Source organism: Manis pentadactyla, chromosome 9 (assembly GCF_030020395.1).
Source record: "Manis pentadactyla isolate mManPen7 chromosome 9, mManPen7.hap1, whole genome shotgun sequence".
Taxonomy (NCBI): domain Eukaryota; kingdom Metazoa; phylum Chordata; class Mammalia; order Pholidota; family Manidae; genus Manis; species Manis pentadactyla.
Window position 1 is genome coordinate 39,833,121 of NC_080027.1, and position 18,244 is coordinate 39,851,364.

An 18,244-nucleotide genomic window follows, 5' to 3' on the forward strand; every position below is an offset into this window, starting at 1 on the left:
CTTCATCAAGCCAAGGCCTCATCTCCCTGGTTCTCATCCTCTTGCTCTTTTAAGTCAGGTATCAGGACCAAAATGACCTCTGCTTAGGGTCCCCTGTATTGCCTAGGCAGCAGCATGAAGAGATCAGCCAGGTTTGAATTCTGACACCACTACTTCTGAGCTGTATGAATTTGTATCCATCTGCCTACCTAAAAGGAACAAAATCACTTACCTCATAGGGTTGCTTTGAGGATTAAATGAGATGTGTGTAAAGTGAATTAGATGATGCTCGAAATGTGATGGTCACTATGACTTGCCTGGTGAACAGAAGTGGCTGACTGGTGTCCCTGAAAAACCACGTGTCATCTTGCTGCCCTCCTATAGACAGGACACACAGCCCAGCAAAGGGTTCCCCAAAGGGCTTGGTAGGAGGAATCCAATCACACACAAGGTGTTTTCTTCTCTGCTAGGGAGCTCATGCTTTACCTTGAAGTATTTACTGAACATCTAAATCGTAACTTCTCAGAATTAATGGATTGTTAGAATGCAGATCAGTTTGGACTCAGGTCTGGGTGGGGAGACAAAATCTTTAACAAGTTTCCCAATGATACTGATGCTACTGGTTCACCGACCACTGCTCTGAGTAAAGGCTTTAAGTATAATATGGCAGTGACATCACAGGAGCTATTTATTAAGTGCCTTCTCTGTGCCAGCCACTGAGAAAGCCAGTGAACCTATATTAAATTATTGAGGCCACAAGATCCTGTGGGGCAGGAACTATTGATCATTTTTCAGAGGAGGAGATTGCAGCACAAAGAAAATACATTGCAATCTCATACAGGAATGGGCCTTGGGTTCTAATTTAGGCAGCCTGGCTGGCTCCAAAGCCTGCCAGGATGAAGACTCCAACAGTGTGTAGATGACCAAGAGAGGGGCAGTGGCAGGGTAGATGACCAGCAAGGGTACCGAAGTGATCTGGCCGACAGATGAGGCCTAAGCTAGGGCAGGGCCTGTGGGATAGAAAAGAGCAGACATACAAAAGAGAATGGATAGTGTTTGGGGCTAGGCTGGCTATGGTTGCAAGAGAGGGAGCTGTCTAAGGAGCTCTGGCTGTCCAGGGAGCTCTGGCTGTCCAGGTTGGACAACTGGAGAGATGGTGGAACCTACTACTTACTGAACTAGGGAGGACAGACAAGTTTGAGAAGATCAGTTTTAGGACCAGTCAATATAAGTGGCTTTTGGTCACCTGGAAGAGATATGAGGAGGCAGATGGACCTTAGTGTCTAGAGCTCAGGAGATAACCTTGGTTGTGGACAACATTTGGGTGTTGGCAGGTATGAGGCCTTGAGGGTCTGAGGTTGTACAGACAGTGCACACACTGTCCTGTTCTGGGCCGAAGTTGACAAAGCAAATAATTGGAGGAGAAGGGACTGGAATCCAGGTCTCTTTACCTGTAGTGGAGCCTAGCTCTGTCCATTCCACTAGGCAGACACAATATGCTGAGCGGCTGCAGAAGGTGGGTTTCTGGAGCTCTGTGACCAAATCCAAGAACTGTCCCATGCCCCCACATCAGAATAAGGACAACTCCATAGAGAAAAGACCAGATTGATAAAGGCTGGGAGATATTTATTTTCTTTAAACAAGGTCATAAATAACAAAGAAACAAGTAGGTCCGAGACTCTGGACCATGCAGCAGGACAGGGACAGGAAGCTGTTGGGTGGAAAGGTGGAGGGGGTTACGTATCACCGAAGATGGTCACAGAAAAGATGGGCTGCAGGAGACTGCCCGTCCTGCCCTGGGGAGCGGGGGGCCTGGCCAGCAGCGGGAAGCTGCAGTGCTGTGATGCAGCAGCTGGAGCGGCAAGGACCGAGGATGCTGGGGCTGGACTGCCTCTACGAAGAGGGACATGGAGACCACAAAAACAGAAGATAAGCTGGGTCTAGGAGAGGCAAGCGGGCACTCTGCACACCTCCAAGGACCAATTATGAAAATGCTTAAATTTGATTCTTAAAAACAACTCCATAGGCTCTGGTCTGTGGCCTTGTGCACGGGCTGTATTTAACCTGGGATGCTCTGTGGCAAATAAGGGCTCCAGAGACCCTCGGAGCAGCCTGGCCTCAGCCCAGGGCAGGTGCCCAGACGTGGGAGTGGGACGATGGGCTCTCCCCAGGTGGGAGGCCATGTGCTTGGACTGCTGGGCCTGCCTTTCAGACTGGTGTCTTGTGATGCTATCCACCACCCTTCCCTGTACTAAGTATGGGATCCTGGCCTCTCTGGGTTTTCCAAGCCTGGAAGAGTAAGACTGGGATAAAAAGTTACCTACTGGTGTTTCATCTGCAAGGGGAAATAAGGACCATCCTGAGCATGTTGCATCCCATGAGTTAGGGCAGGACCACGCCAAGAACAATCTCAAGGAATGGAGGGCCCTTTGCCCAGGGAGACATTTGGACCTGGGCCTAAGGCCAGGAATAGGGGCCCAGGGTGGCAGCTCTCTTGGAGGTTTCACCCTAGGCCAAGGCAGGGGGACAGGGTGACCCCTGGACAGGGAGAGGGTAGCTGCTGGGGAGCCTTGGACTAGGAGGCTGAGGTTGGTCAAAGGCCCTGGAAAACAATGCTTTTGGCAGGAACACACAAAAGGTTTATACATCTGGGATGCCCGTCTATAGGGAGCCGGTGTCACATGGTCGGGCAGGATGGTGAGGAGACAGCGGCATCACAGTGGCCTCTGGTGCGATGTATTTACAACAGAGCTCAATGCTGAGGAAGGGACAGAGAACAGGTCACTAACAGCCGGGGAACACACTGTGAAGAGTGGGGAGAGAAGGGAAAACAAATGTGATAACCACCAGCCTTTCCCTTGCTTTCCCTGTCCCATCCGGAGAGCCCTCCCAGGCCACTGAAGTCCCTGCAGATATGTCCCACCTCCCACAGCCCCACGCAGGGCAAGACACAGGGTCTGCTCTCAGCGCGCTGCTGTCTGATCAAGGCTCCACATGGGCCAGGGGCCCCAAATGCTGCTTATTCAGAGAAATTAGTCTTTCGCTGCTGTTTCCTGGGCTCCATCAACAGTCAGTTGCTTCGGGGAGTCACCTGTGAGCTCACTGCACTAGGCTCCTGTCGCCACCTCCCACGCCTGTCGTGGTCGCCCTCACCTCCCAGGCTCTGGTACTCAGAGTTCTCTAAAGGATGCATTTCTTTTTCTTCATTTCTTCTTCACACTTCTTGAGGGTGGGAGACAAGTTCCCCTGGACCCTCACCAAAATAGGTAAGAGACTTTCCAACTGGCAGGCATGACTCGTCAGGCCTGTGGGCCAAGGATCAGGGGCCTGTGCAGCAGGGGCGAGGAGCTGAGGAGTGGCCAGGACGTGTGGTTTGGGTCACCATGCCTCTTTCTTCTCCTCCTCAACCAAGAGCCCACCTGTGTCTCCCAATGGGATGACAGCTCCCTAGGACGAGAGGCACCCTTCCTCCTGGTTCTCACCCGGGAGTCATTCTGTCTCCCTTGAGACATTTTTGCTTGTCACAACCGTGTGGGGTGTGGGGTAGGGAGTGGATACTAGTCCATGTGCAAGTGTGCACAGAGGCCAGGGATGCTGTTACACACCTTAAATGCACAGCAAAGCCCCCCACCTGCCCCTAATGTCAAACAGTGCTGAGGGTGAGCACCCTGCTCTGGATGCCCACACAGCCTCCAGGCCTGGCCAGCCTTCCTCAGCAGCAAGGTAGGAGAAGGCATGCACAGCTTCTCTAAGGGCCTGGGAAGGGACTGGTTCCCATCCCAGCCTCCTCAGAGAGGGGGCGCCTCAAGTACACACTGTGGTGGGGCGTGGGAGGACTAGGCACCATTTTAATCTCAGTTCAGCAACAACCCACTGGACCTGAGCACACGAACCACACAACCACGGCTTTGTAGAAACATTCACGCTGGACTGGACTGAGGAGGAAGAAGAAAGTCATGGTGGCCCAGTCCTGGCAGGGGGAAGGTAGAGATAGTTGGAACCCTGCAAATATCTTTTTGTTGGAATTGGCCAGCACTGCTGGGCAGCTTAAACCTCTGTACTTCCTTACCACTGGAACCCGCTGATGGGCTCTGCAAACCTGTGCCGGATCAGGAAAGTGGCAACAGCTTCAGCTACCTAGGAAAGGGAGAGATTACAGCCAAATGAAGGTCAGCAACATGCTAAGCCTGGAAGGGCATGTGGGCTTGTTTTGGAAAGTTAGGCTCTATAGTGGGCTCACGGGTCCTAAAAGTCTCAGGAGACGGAAATCAAAAAGACCTGGATCCTGGCAGGGCTAAGGAGACTCCTTCCCAACATCTTTACTGGGGTGGCTCCAGAGAAGTTAGGTGGAATGCATGGAGGCTTACTTTCCCCTTAGAGTTACAAAGCACCTTCTTCCTGCAGGAGGAGTGCATAGGAATTCCTAAGTGTGACTGATTGAGGGAGCTGTTCCTACCCCAATGATCCCTTCTTCTATCTGGCTTTTGGGGCTAATGGAAAAGTAGAGCTTAAGGTCTTAACCAAAAGACCGTGGAATGAAAGAGCAGGTGCCAGCAGCTCCTCAGCCCACACACAGAAGCCAAGATGAGAGGCAGCTGCCACGGAGAAGTCTGGGGAGATGGTGGAGGTGCATCTATGTAGCCCACAGCAGCTGCTGCGGGCAATGCAGGCTGACCCAAGGCTTATTCTACTTTCTGGGAGATTCAAGGTTACTCCCACCATTGTCCTTTCACAGTCCTCAAGTACCAGGACCAGACGCACCTTGTCTGGGGCATCCTCATGGACTGCATGGCCACACTGAGGTAGCACCTGCATCTGGAACTTCCCTGGAGGGGAAACAAAGCCAGTGACCTCAGGGACTCAAACAACCCCCTCCTTCCCACCTGTGCAGCCTGACAGGTCACTCCAGGAGCCCAGGAGCTCTCCCCACCCTGCCAATACTCTGGATCCAACTACCACGCCTACTGAGGTCAGTAATACTTGTAATTGTAACCTTGGGCAAACCATTTTCCCTTCACTTTTTTCTTCAACTGTTTAGTGAGCATTTTTTTGCAGCCAGACACAATGGGAAGAAACAGTTCCTGTTTGCAGGGGATTTATAGTCTAGTGGGGGAGCAAAACACAAAAACCAACACTTTAATGCAGCATGTAGTTCCTGTAATAAAAATGCATACGTGAAACTGGGGGAACATAGGAAAGGGGGCTTCAGAACCAAACTGCCTACCCAAAAGAAAGGGTGAAATGGTATTTGTTCCTGGAAGAGAATGTTTGGCATGGTGCTCGTGAGAGTTAACAGTGAGGCTTGGAGAAGCAAGCAGGGGCCATATTAGTAAGGGTTCTGTAAGCTATATTAAGGATTTTGAATTTTATTATTAGAATAAGTTACCATGGAGTGTTTAACTATGTGCCAGACACTGTAGTAAGCACTTTCTCACACATCCTGTGGAACACTGTAAGTTCACAACCAACATGCTACCTACCACGAGTGAACAGAGATGACTGATAAAGCAAGATCCTCAAGTAGACTAAAGAAAGGATAGGGGACCCAGAGCTCCCATGGGTAGCGCGAGCGGACTCTCAGAGCCTCAGTGTCTCCACTTACAGAATAAGGGAGTAAGCTCTGGAGGTCCTTCTGATCATCACGTTCCATGATTCTTACCCCAGTTACAAAGTGCTTTAAACATTTTTCAAAATATTGTTCTATCCATTTTTTAAGTTGATTCTCAAAATCTACCCCATAAAATTAGGCAGGATAAATCTTGAAAGTCTATTCTGAAATGATGAAACTGAGGCCCTGATTAGTGAAGTGATTCGCCCAAGCTCGCTTAATTAGTAGAGGAACTAAGAGACCATTCCGTTCAGTAAGGCCCAGCTTATGTCCCTCCTCTTGAGTAAGCAGCCCCTGGGTGCTCTGGCCTACAGCCCTCTCCCTGTGTCTCCTAATGCACTACTGTTAATGCATTTGGATACATAGAGCAGCTTGTGCCCCTGGTGCTTGCTTGCCCAAGGATGTGTCATTTCCATAACAACATGGGTGGTATCATTACTTGCTCTATATCCCTACTAGGGCCCAAAACAGGGCTAGACATTGAGTAACTGCTTGGTAAGTCTTGGATGAATGAATGAATGATGGCTGAGCAAATGACCTGATAAAACTTACAGCTCCAACCACCCTGGCCTTGATGACTAGAGATGTACTATTTCAGGCTCTGATGACTAGGAATTCATTTTTTCATTCCTCTTTGGAAGAGTGGGTATAAGGAATGGGGGAGAACTCACACATACTAACAACACTGTGCCCGGTACACATAAAATAACATGATCATGAGTAATCCTCACCATAATTCTATGAGGTGATCATATTTCCAAACCCTCCCATCTCATCTTACAGATGAGAACCTTAGGTTCAGAGAGCCTAAATCACTCACCCAAGGAGCATCATGAATGAGTGCTGCGTTTTTAGGGTTCCTTAACTAATTCAGCTGCTTTAAACATAGTGCTGGGAAGGCTGTGGCTTGGAATCTACGCTGACATAGCCATTTCCCTTTGTTTTGTGGGTTATCTCTGATCCCAGCCATTTATTCTCTATATTCAAGGGACACTTTGAAAGAGAAGGTGGTCTTGTCATAATCCTTACTGCGGAAACAAGAGGGCCTCTAATGAGGATTTGAGTGCTTCCTGGGCACAATGAAGCCATGATTTGTGAAACTCTTACTTTACCCATATTTTCTCTTTTAAATCTTTCACAGTTGTACTGAGATATATCATTATCTCCATTTTATAGATGAAGAAACTCAGGATTAAAGAAGTTAGCAATTCACTCAGGCCACAAAACCAGCAACAGTGATTCAAACCCAAGACTGATTTTAAGGATGGTGATCAACACTGGTTCTAAATGCTATCCCAGGCCAGATAAGCTGCTTACAGAGAGTCTCAGGGGCCATGTCTGATTTTTCTGTCTGCCCAGCGTCAAGCATAGGTCTTCCATAGAAAGAGTGCTCAGGAAAGGTTTGCTTGAAGGAAATTAAAGGAAAGGTGTCTAAGCTTAGAATTACTAACATCAGTGTCGTAAAAATCACAGTCCCAGCCCACAGCCCTGCTCCTGGCTTCAGGACACTGTGTGGGTGGAGGAAGGGAAAGGTAGGAGGGTCTGGGCCAGAATTTGATAAATCACTGAGGAGCCTTTGAGTAACTATTGTGAGGGAATATAGCCCCTTTCTCTGTGGAGAGCTAAAGGAGAGCCGAAAGAACTGAGGGGCCCATGAAACCCCCAAGTAGAATAATCCAGCAGGTTTGACACAAAGGCCAGGGCGGGAGCTCTGGAGAGAGGTATGAGTCAGATGTTTAGCTTTGGGATTTATCGGGTATAAACAGAAGCCATGAGACTGCCCAGAGGGAGGAAGCAGAAAAGAAGCAAAGTCAAAAACAAGATCTAGTTAAGCCTGAAACCCTGGCTTTGGGGCCATCGCCTCTTCTTCCCATAACCCAAAAGCCGCCTGTGACTATTGACCTCACCTTTGCCAAGCCTTGTATCCACACAACAGCAAAAGCCTTCACAAAATGGTCCCACTGTCTCCACTGCCATCTGGCTAACATACCTGGACCTGAGTATAACATGTCACTTCCCTCCTCATTATACTTCACAATCCTTGCAAGGCTGCTATTGACTCTAACTGTATAGACTGAGAAAACTAAGCTAAGGCAAGTCAAGTAAGTAGGGTCAAAAAACCAGCAGGAAAGCAGCAGTACTCAAACCCAGTTCTCCCAGCCTCAGAGCTAGTTTTTACCACAGCCCCATGCTTTCTTCTCAACAGAATTTATACCTTTTTGTGTCTGGATAATGTTGGACTCTTCGCTCTCCTAAGACTTCTAATAAAAACACTGATTGGTATTCAGAATACCTCTTTTCACAGTACTATATACCTATAGAGTACCTTATAATTTATAATGTTCTTTTCAAAGACACTGCCTCATTGTAATCCCTACAACTCTTGAGACATAGGTGGGAGTATAATTCTCATTTTTAGATGGGGGAAAAAAAAAAATCAAAACTCAGAAAAGGAAAATACTTTTCCATAATTATAACAGAGAGTAGGAGTAGAGGTAGATGTCAAATTTGGGTCTAACTCTAAAGCTCAAGCTCTATCCTCTGCGCCTCACCATCTTGGCACATTAACATCCACATGACTCTTCCCCTTTCTTTGCACCCAAGGAAGGACCTAGGGACATAATTTCTTGATGACTTACCTTGCATTTGGCCAATAGTCAGATCTTTATCCAGCCTATCAACACCTAAAACAAAATAAGAGAACCCATTAGTAGCTTACTAGAAAAGGCTCTATGAAATAGGTTTTTCTGTTCAAGTGTGAAGTAAAAATTGTTACAAAGTTGTAAACATGCTGACATTCTCAATTCATGTTAATGCCAATCCTAACTCCCTGAGGGTATATTCTTACCACAGGAAGCTTTCCAGGCTGAAGTTCCCCTGTGATCCTTTTGTTTGTTTAAACTGGTTTCTGAAAACAGGGTTTTACTTTTTAAATTTCCAGTATATTCAGAATATCCTTAAACCTCTTGAGGAGAAGAACTCGGGCTTGCCTGGGTAGAGGCCAGGCCAGCATTAGGCCATGCCAGGTGGAGGCTTATGCTAAGATAGGTCTAGGAATTTGGCATGGGGAGGAGATAGGGCACAGATGAGTGAGGATATTACTTCACTTTGGAAGTCACTACCCATGTGGTTAGTTGTTCTAACAAGGACATAGTCAGATGACAGGATTCCTACACTGCTATGGGTTGAATTGTGTCCTGCCCTACAAATTCATAATTTAAAGCTCTAATACACAATGTGATCATATTTGGAGATATGGATATAATTAAGGTTAAACAGGAAGTAATTAATGTTAAACAGGGTCATAAGGGTAGGTCCTCATATGACAGGATTAGTGTCCTGATAAGAATAACCACCAAAGAGTTTATTCTCACTCTTTCTGCCATGTAAGGGCATAGAGAGAAGTGGTTGTCTGTAAGTCAGTAAGAAAGCTCCCACTGGAACTCAACCATGCTGGTACCCCAGTCCTAGACTGTGAGAAAATAATGCTGTTGTTTAAGTGAACCAGTCTATGGTATTTTGTTACAGCAGCCCAAATTGACTAATACATATACATACACACTTACCAGCCAAGAGCAGTAACTTAGGAATAGGACAACTAAGAAAGAGATTGGATAAGCCACGGAACCAGCCATCCCAGTATTTTTCTGTTTTTGCCAGTTCAATTCTCCAAGTGTATGGATGGTCTTTCTTGGTCTGGAGAAATAAAAGCAAGTTCTAAGTTTCCGAAGGCAACCCCTGGAGGAACAGGATAAAAACTAGGTCCCTGGGAAAAGGAAAGGGAAGGGAGCAAGCATTTATGAAGAGCCTAATATGTCTAAGACATTTTAGTATACATTTAATCCTTATGATATAGGTTATTACTGTAATTTCCATGTTTAGATACTTTGAAGTTTACTTTTTACTTCCATTAGTTTCAGTGAACTTAGGAAACTTTCTTAAGATCACAAACCTAGTAAATGGTAGCACCAAGATTGAGCTTATCTTAGATCCATTTGGCAAAAACAACATACCTTCAAAAGCATAATTACAAAAAACACACTGCATAGGAAAAAAATGCTTATGATGTAATATTAAGTGAAAGAAGCAGAGTACAACATGCCACCTAAATTAGAATTACTACTGGGAAAAAACGGTATACTTTGAGAAAGAACCAGAAAGGAAAACTGAAAATACACTGATTTGTTGGTAGACTATTTTTGCTTGTATTTTGACTTACAATAATGTTATGTTTGTCCAATGGTGAGTTTAAAAAGGAAATCTGATAGTATCTGTTAAATCTTGATGTAAAAAAGTAGACAAGCAGCACAGAGTAGGCACTTATACAAGCTGAATGAATGATTCTCTATACTTTTCTGCATCACTGAAAATTTGAAATATTATAATTGAAATAAATAATTGGGATACCATAGCAACCACAATATGGAAATCTTAAAGTGAACGTGAGTCAGCAATATCATGTGTTAGAGGTCACTGAATGGTTAAGATGTCCATACTACCCAAAGCAATCTGCAGATTGAAAATAATCCCTGTCAAAATCCCAACAACAAGATCTAATATCTAAATTCAGCCAAGTTGCAGGATACAAAATTAATACACAGAAATCTATTGCATTCCTACACACTAATGATGAACTAGCAGAAAGAGAAATCAGGAAAACAATCCCACTCACAATTGCGTCAAAAATAATAAAATACCTAGGAATAAACCTAACGAAGGAAGTGAAAGACGTATACCCTGAAAACTGCAAGACACTTAAGAGAAATTAAAGAGGACACTAATAAATGAAAATTCATCCCATGCTCTTGGGTAGAAAGAATTAATATGGTCAAAATGTTCATCCTGCCTAAAGCAATCTACAGATTCAATGTAATCCCTATCAAAATACCAACAGCATTCTTCAACGAACTGGAGCAAATAGTTCTAAAATTCATATGGAACCACAAAAGACCCCAAATAGCCAAAGCAATCCTGAGAAGGAAGAATAAAGCTGGGGGGATCTCACTTCCCAACTTTAAGCTCTACTACAAAGCCACAGTAATCAAGACAATTTGGTACTGGCACAAGAACAGACCCACAGACCAGTGGAACAGAATAGAAAGTCCAGATATTAACCCAAGCATATATGGTCAATTAATACACAATAAAGGAGGCAAAGATATACAATGGGGAAATGACAGCCTCTTCAACAGCTGATATTGGCAAAACTGGACAGCTACATGTAAGAGAGAATGAAACTGGATTACTGTCTAACTCCATACACAAAAGTAAACTCGAAATGGATAAAAGACTTGAATGTAAGTCATGAAACCATAAAACTCTTAGAAGAAAACACAGGCAAAACTCTCTTAAACATAAACATGAGCAACTTCTTCATGAACATATCTCCCTGGGCAAGGGAAACAAAAGCGAAAATGAACAAGTGGGACTATATCAAACTAAAAAGCTTCTTTCTGTACAGCAAAGGACAACATTAGTAGAAAAAGGCATCCTACAGTATGGGAGAATATATTCATAAATGACATATCTGATAAGGGATTGACATCCAAAATATATAAAGAGCTCACACGCCTCAACAAACAAAAAGCAAATAATCCAATTAAAAAATGGGCAGAGGAGCTGAACAGACACTTCTTCAAAGAAGAAATTCAGATGGCCAACAGGCACATGAAAAGATGCTCCCATCGCTAATAATCAGAGAAATGAGAACTAAAAACAATGTGAGGTATCACCTCACACCAGCTAGGATGGCCATCATCCAAAAGACAAAACAACAATAAATGTTGGCGAGGATGTGGAGAAAGGGGAACCCTCCTACACTGCTGGTGGGAATGTAAACTAGTTCAACCATAGTGGAAAGCAGTATAGAGGTTCCTCAAAAAACTAAAAATAGAAATACCATTTGACCCTGGAATCCCACTCCTAGGAATTTACCTGACGAAAACAAGATCCCAGATTCAAAAAGACATATGCACCCCTATGTTTATCGCCACACGACTTACAATAGCCAAGAAATGGAAGCAACCTAAGGGCCCTTCAGTAAATGAATGGATAAAGATGTGGTACATATACACAATGGAATATTATTCAGCTGTAAGAAGAAAACAAATCCTACCATTTGGAACAATATGGATGGAGCTAGAGGGTATTATGCTCAGTGAAATAAGCTAGGTGGAGAAAGACAAGTACCAAATGATTTCACTCATCTGTGGAGTATAAGAACAAAGAAAAAACTGAATGAACAGAACAGCAGCAGAATCACAGAACCCAAGAATGGACTAACAATTACCAAAGGGAAAGGGACTGGGGAGGATGGGAGGGAAGGGAGGGATAAGGGGAATAAGGGGCATTACGATTAGCACATATAATGTAAGAGGGGGGCATGGGGAAGGGAGTATAACACAGAGAAGACAATGGGGTATGTGGTGGGGACTTGATAATGGGGGTATTCTAGTAACCACAGTGTTGCTCATGTAATTATATATTAATGATACCAAAGAAAAAAAAATCCCAATGACATTTATGGCAGAAACAGAAAAAAAAAAATTGATCCTACAATTTATATGGAATCTCAAGGGACCCAAAAGAACCAAAAATTTTGAAAAATAACAACAAAATTAGAGGACTTACATTCTCTGGTTTCAAAACATCTTACAAAACTACAGTAATTAAAGCAGCATAGTACTGGTATAAATACAGACAAATAGACCAATGGAATGAACCAGAGAGCCTAAATATGAACTCTCACATATATGAACAAAAGACCTTTGACAAAGGTGCCAAGAACACTGAATAGGAAAAGGACAGTCTTTTCAGCAAATGGTGTTGGGAAAACTAGATATCCATATGCCAAAGAATCAATTTGGACCATATTCAAAAATTAACTCAAATGGATTAGAAACCTAAATCTAAGACCTAAAGCTATGAAACTTCTAGGAGAAAACATATGGGGAAACTTCACTTTGTACCCATTAGGATGGCTACTATTGAAAAAAGATAAAATAACAAGTGTTGGCAAGGATGTGAAGCAACAAAAACTAAATAAATTGAATTTCATCAAAATCAAGCTTTTTTTGCACTTCCAAGAACACCATCGAGAACATGAAAAGCCAACTCACAGGACAAAATATTTGCAAATCAGGGACTTGTGTCTAGAATATATAAAGAACTCTCAAAATTCAGTAATAAAAAGACAAATAACCCTATTTAAAAATCGGTAAAGGATCTGAATAGATACTTTCCCAGAGAAGACATACAAACTGTCAATAAGCACACGAAAAGGTGCTTAACATCAACAGTCACTAGGAAAATGTAAATCAAAAGTACAATGAGACACAACCTCATTCCCACCCATGAAGAGTAACTATAATCAAAATGAGAGACAATAACAAGTGCTGACAAGGATGCAGAAAAACTGGAACCCTCATACACTGCTACTGTGGATATAAAATGGTGCAGGCACCTTGAAAAACAATGTAGTATTCTCAAATGACTGAACAGGGCTACCATCCAGCAATTCCACTAGTAGGGATATACCCAGAATAAATAAAAAACCATGTCATACAAAAACTTGTACAGAAATGTTCAAAGCAGCATTATTCATAATAGACAAAAAATGGAGACAACCCACATGTCCATTAACTGATGAGTGGATAAAAATAAAGTCTATCCATACAGTGGAATATGATTCAGCCATAAATAGGAACGAAGTACTGATACATGCTACAACATGGATGAACCCTGAAAATATTACGCTAAGTGAAACAAGTCAGTCATGAAATACCACATATTATGTAATTCCATTATATTAAATGTCCAGATTAGGCAAATCTATAGAGGCAGAAAGTAGATTAGTGATTGCCTAGGGCTGGGAAGGTTGGGGAGAAACAAGAAGTAACTGCAAATGGATATGACATTTCTTTTATAAGTGATGAAAATGTTCTAAAATTAGATTGTTGTGATGGTTGCACAGATCTGTAATTATACTAAAAACCACTGAATTATATACTTTGGGTAAGTTATCTCTCAATAAAGCAGTTTTTAAAAAAAGAAGAGATTTGTGTATAAAGGAATATCTCCTGGAAAACTGAATTTTATTCCTTTAAGGACCAAAGCTTAAATGTTTTCCCTTTCTTTTCTGTATTTTAACCGTTTTGTATTAGATTTCCCTTCCTCCTTTACCCACCATAAAATGCATGCTTTGTCTTCTTTCATAGAGCAGAATGGATGCAAGTGACTTCTTATGTATGTCTCAGGGTCATTTCAACACCACTCTCTATACTGTGCTATTAATAGAGATGCCCCATAGGGCTAACGGGCCCTAAATGGCCCCTGGATGCCATGCTAGAAGTTATAATCGTTTTTTGGTTGTTGTTAAGTTTAATTTGCATTATTAACATTTATCCATCATTTATTTATTTTTCTTTATTGAGATGTACTTGACATATAACATCATACAGGTTTAAGGTATACAAATGCTGATTTGATAATTTCTATATTGCAATATGTTCACCAACATAGCATTAGCTAATGCCTCTATCACATCACATAATTATCTTTCCTTTTTGTGGTGGGAACAACTAAGATCTAGTCTTTGAGCAACTTGAAGTTTATAATACAGTATTGTTGCCTATATTTACTAGGCTGTACGTTAGCTCTCCAGGACTTAATAGTTTCAAGAAGTTGTAACTGGAGTTTCCTTTTGTCCTTCCTCAAGTGTAGATGTTCAGCTACAGTCATTATTGCTTGGTGAGCCTCAGTCTGCCCTCCTAACGTAACTGCTGGAGTTTATAAAACTCCACATAATTGGGCTTATAAAACAATCGTAAAGAAAATATGAGTTGGAATTTAAAATCAGAGGATTCAGGTATGTTTTAGCACTAATATTTATGTGTGATTATAGGCAAGTACTTGTACATGAGGTGTAAAACAGTGATAACAGCTGTAATGCCAAGCTCAGAAGAGAACTAGAGATAAGTGTGAAGCACTCAGTATAGTTCCTGGCCCATAGAAGATAACAAGTAATTGATAGCTTGCATCAGAGTCTCAAATCTAATACATACTACTTGATTACCTTAAGCAAGTCTCTTCATCTCAAGTTAGTTTCTGAACTGTTAATATGGAAGAAAAGATCTTTCTTCACCTCACAGAGTGTTGGGAGGGCAAACTTATCATGCACTATTTATATTTCTGTAAACTCCAAAGAGGTACAAAAAGTATTATTCACTGATTTAAACAATGACAAGAAGATCCTCATTAAATTAAAAATATTGTTTTTTTAAAAATGTACCTTGCTAACAGTAGCATCTCCAAATGCAAAGGAATATGGGGTATACAACAAGTCCATTACCTGTCACTAGTAAGATATTTATAATCCATCCCAGAAATCTGCTGCTCATACTCAGTAACCATTTCCAAGAAAAAAGTACCCCTCCCCACTACTATTCTCAAATCCATTGCTCAGCAAGTACTGACAGAACATTTACTATGCACACAACCCTGAGCTAAATGCTGAGGGAAATTCACACAAAACATCAGTTCTTACCCTCAAAATACACAGGTTATTTTTGTTGGAAGACAATTCTGGTTCTATTAGAGGACAGAGAATCTGCATTCTAAGGACGACTACCAGGAAATCATAGATAGTATCTTTGAATGTGGGTTTTGAAAATTGTTTCTGTGACTTAGCTACAACTTCAAAAAAGAAACTGTTAGGTTGTGTCATAGAGACTCTTAGTGCCATACTGGAGAGGGAGAGATAAAAATTGAGATCAGAAAGCTTCCCTGTGGAGACACACTTTGAAAAATGGGTAAGATCTGGATGGGCTTTGCGTAGCCTGGTAGGAAACAGGATTTTCTCATGAGAAACCAAAGGTGAGAAAGAACCTGATGAGAAAGTAGTCTGTTTGAGAATAAGCTTTTGTTCCAGTTTGTCAGAGCTATCAACAGGCACCTTGTATCTTACAGTTAACGTAAGTACCTCTTATGATAAGTCTTTGCTCCCTGAAGTATCTAATGGTGGACACAAAGAACAATGTAGCCTCCCCTTCCTCACTCCCACACACTCTGAACCATTCTCTACCACATCATTCCAAGAACACAGGCTTACACCCACCTCCATGTCATCGGCCTTTTTCCTCTTGTTTACTGACTCACTTCCTTCTTCATCTTCTTCTTCTTCCTCTATGATTCCTTCCACTATAGATTTTGAGTCTTCTGGACTTGTAATTCCTTCACACCTAGGTTTTTAAGAAAAGTGCTATCACACACCTGTCTTCTATACAAAAATTATCCAGCGATACTGATACTTAAGGCCACTTAAAATCAAATGTTAGTTAAAAACTTAACAATGCTTCTGGGAGAAACAGGATGTGAATAATGTGCATTTAAAAATGTGCAAAAGTAGACCAGGGCTGATGGAAGTTCATGGCTAAGATATGGCTCTACTCCAAGAGCTAATTTCCAGTTCTTGGACCAATACTGACCCAGAGAAAGGAGTAACCATTTCCTGAGGCACGGTGACATTATCTTATATAGTCCTCCTAACAATCCTATGAAGTAGCCCTAATGAGTTAAAAAAAAACTGTCCAGATAACCTAGCTCACGAGTGAGTGAGGCTGGGAGGCACACTGAGGCCCAATTAATGATGCTTTTCTACTGCACCCTACTTACAGTAGAACAAAGCTCAAACAGAATGATGAAAGGCCCCCATTTTTTAATTAGCTGATGGAAACTGGTAATTACAATAACTATGGCCAGTTGAACCCTAGAGATTAGAACATCTGATCCAACCAATTACTGTTGTTGTTTTTCCTCTAAAAATATTCTTTATTATGTAATTAGGTAGAAAAATTATATGAACAGCTGGCACCATCATTTCTTTTAGAGAGAACCTGTTAGAAAAAATAGTTCGGTAAGTGTTAAAGGTAAAAATCCCACAGGCCTAGGTAGCAGCTAGTGCCAATTTGTTATTTTCCCCTTGAAAGGGTGAGAGAACAAGCAAGATAAAAAGAGGCTGGGATAAACAGAGGGTCAGTGAAACGTGAGTGGTGGATTTTTAAGAATTTTAAAGAATGATTGTCTCCTTCTCTGTCTCCTCTACCAAATCTTCAGTGAAGTGTGTGTTCATAAATGTTTTGGCAAGTGGGGGTTTTCTATGACACCTCCAGGTCAAAGTAGCATAACAAAGAAACAACATAAGCTTTGGATTTCCACAGCTATGGATTGGGAGGTTCAGGAGAATTTCACCTAGATCAAGAACTGCAGGAAGGTTCAAGCTGTTATCTATTTAGCCATTAAAACACACACACTCTTACATACACAGGTTTACATATTAAGAGAAAACACCACTTAAGTTTACATAGTAAGTACAATTTTTCAACCACTGAACTACCTGCATATAAGCCACATAACTTCCTTACAAAATACTTTACCACTGCTTAGACAAGTCAGGTCTCAAAACATTTAGGCACTGAAAAGTAGACAGTCTCACAGCATTCAAAGTCTCTGCTTATGTCTGCCAGAAATTACTACTCAAATTGCCCTTTTATGCATAAAGTCTATAATATAATATAGGCCTTAAAGTCAAATACACAGGAGTTTGAATCTGAGCTCTGTCATTCACTAGCTGTGTGATCCTGAGATAGTCACTTTACCTTTCTGAATGTCTTATTTCCTCACCTACAAAACATCACCCAGGTAATGATCATCAATGGCTACTAACATTGAAAAAAAGAGACACCCAGACATTATGTGCTTCCTGACGGCAGTAGACAGTATCACCTATTCTTGCAAACAGGGAAAAAAATCAAAATAACAACAAACAAGCATGAACTTGATCAGATCTCTAGATCTAACCAACCATCTATAGACAATACAGGGAACAAAGGAGCATGTGAAATTATACTTTGAAGAATCAACCATTAAATCCAGATTGAGGAAATTCTACAGGGCAAACAGTCAGGTTTCCTCGATAGATACACTGCAAGGAAAAAAAATGATAGAAATGGAACCTCCAGATTTAAAGATACTTAAGAGATATATATCAACCATTTGCTATGCATCTCCCTTATTGTAATTCTGATTTGAATTAGAAAAAAGTCATGAGACAGAAATATGAATACTGAATAGACATTTAATGTCAAGGAATTGTTCATTTTTTTGCGTGTGATAAAAGTAATGTGATTGTGTTTAAAGTATTAAAAGGCAACTTTTAGAGCACACTGAAATTTTACAAAGGAAATTATGTTTGTCTGGAATTTGTTGGAAATAAATAGGGGCACAGATGAAACAAGACTGGCCATGAGTTAATAACTGAAAGTGGGCAATAGGTACATTGGGATTCACTGTATTATTCTAATTTATGTTTGAAAAATTTCTGTAATACAAGGTTTTAAAAATGAGTTAGTGTATCTAAAATACCTTGCACAGAGTCTGGCAAATAGCAGGTATTCAATAAAGCCATTATCATTTTCATCAACGATGTGCTCCCTGTCTTTTCCACTGGGTAACATTTTCTGAATTCATCTAATGTTTATTTTGAGACTCCATAGCAATACCCAGGACTCACGTAACCCTATCCAGAAAAATCAGTTGGGCTAATCTTAGCTCACCTTTAGAATCTGGCTTTCACTCTGGCTATGCTAAAGCTTTTATACT

The 18,244-nt window shown here is 41.9% G+C and overlaps 1 protein-coding gene across 2 annotated transcripts in view; it reads right to left on the minus strand.

The window, feature by feature from the left end:
- Positions 1-1,588: 1,588 nt before the first annotated feature.
- PPME1 (protein phosphatase methylesterase 1) overlaps positions 1,589-18,244 on the minus strand; it is a 61,439-nt gene continuing 44,783 nt past the window's right edge. Inside the window, exons 9-15 of one of the 2 annotated variants that reach the window (XR_008999215.1) lie at positions 15,702-15,825; positions 9,154-9,283; positions 8,227-8,271; positions 4,741-4,805; positions 4,049-4,116; positions 2,626-2,782; positions 1,589-1,872 (exon numbers count right to left, since the gene is read on the minus strand). Coding sequence is in view for 1 of the 2 variants with exons in the window: in XM_057507224.1 (XP_057363207.1) it covers positions 2,764-2,782; positions 4,049-4,116; positions 4,741-4,805; positions 8,227-8,271; positions 9,154-9,283; positions 15,702-15,825 (451 nt within the window). In the remaining variant the exon portion in view is untranslated. Of the gene's footprint in view, positions 2,783-4,048; positions 4,117-4,740; positions 4,806-8,226; positions 8,272-9,153; positions 9,284-15,701; positions 15,826-18,244 lie in introns of both variants that reach the window. The other variant, XM_057507224.1, reaches the window with a different exon arrangement.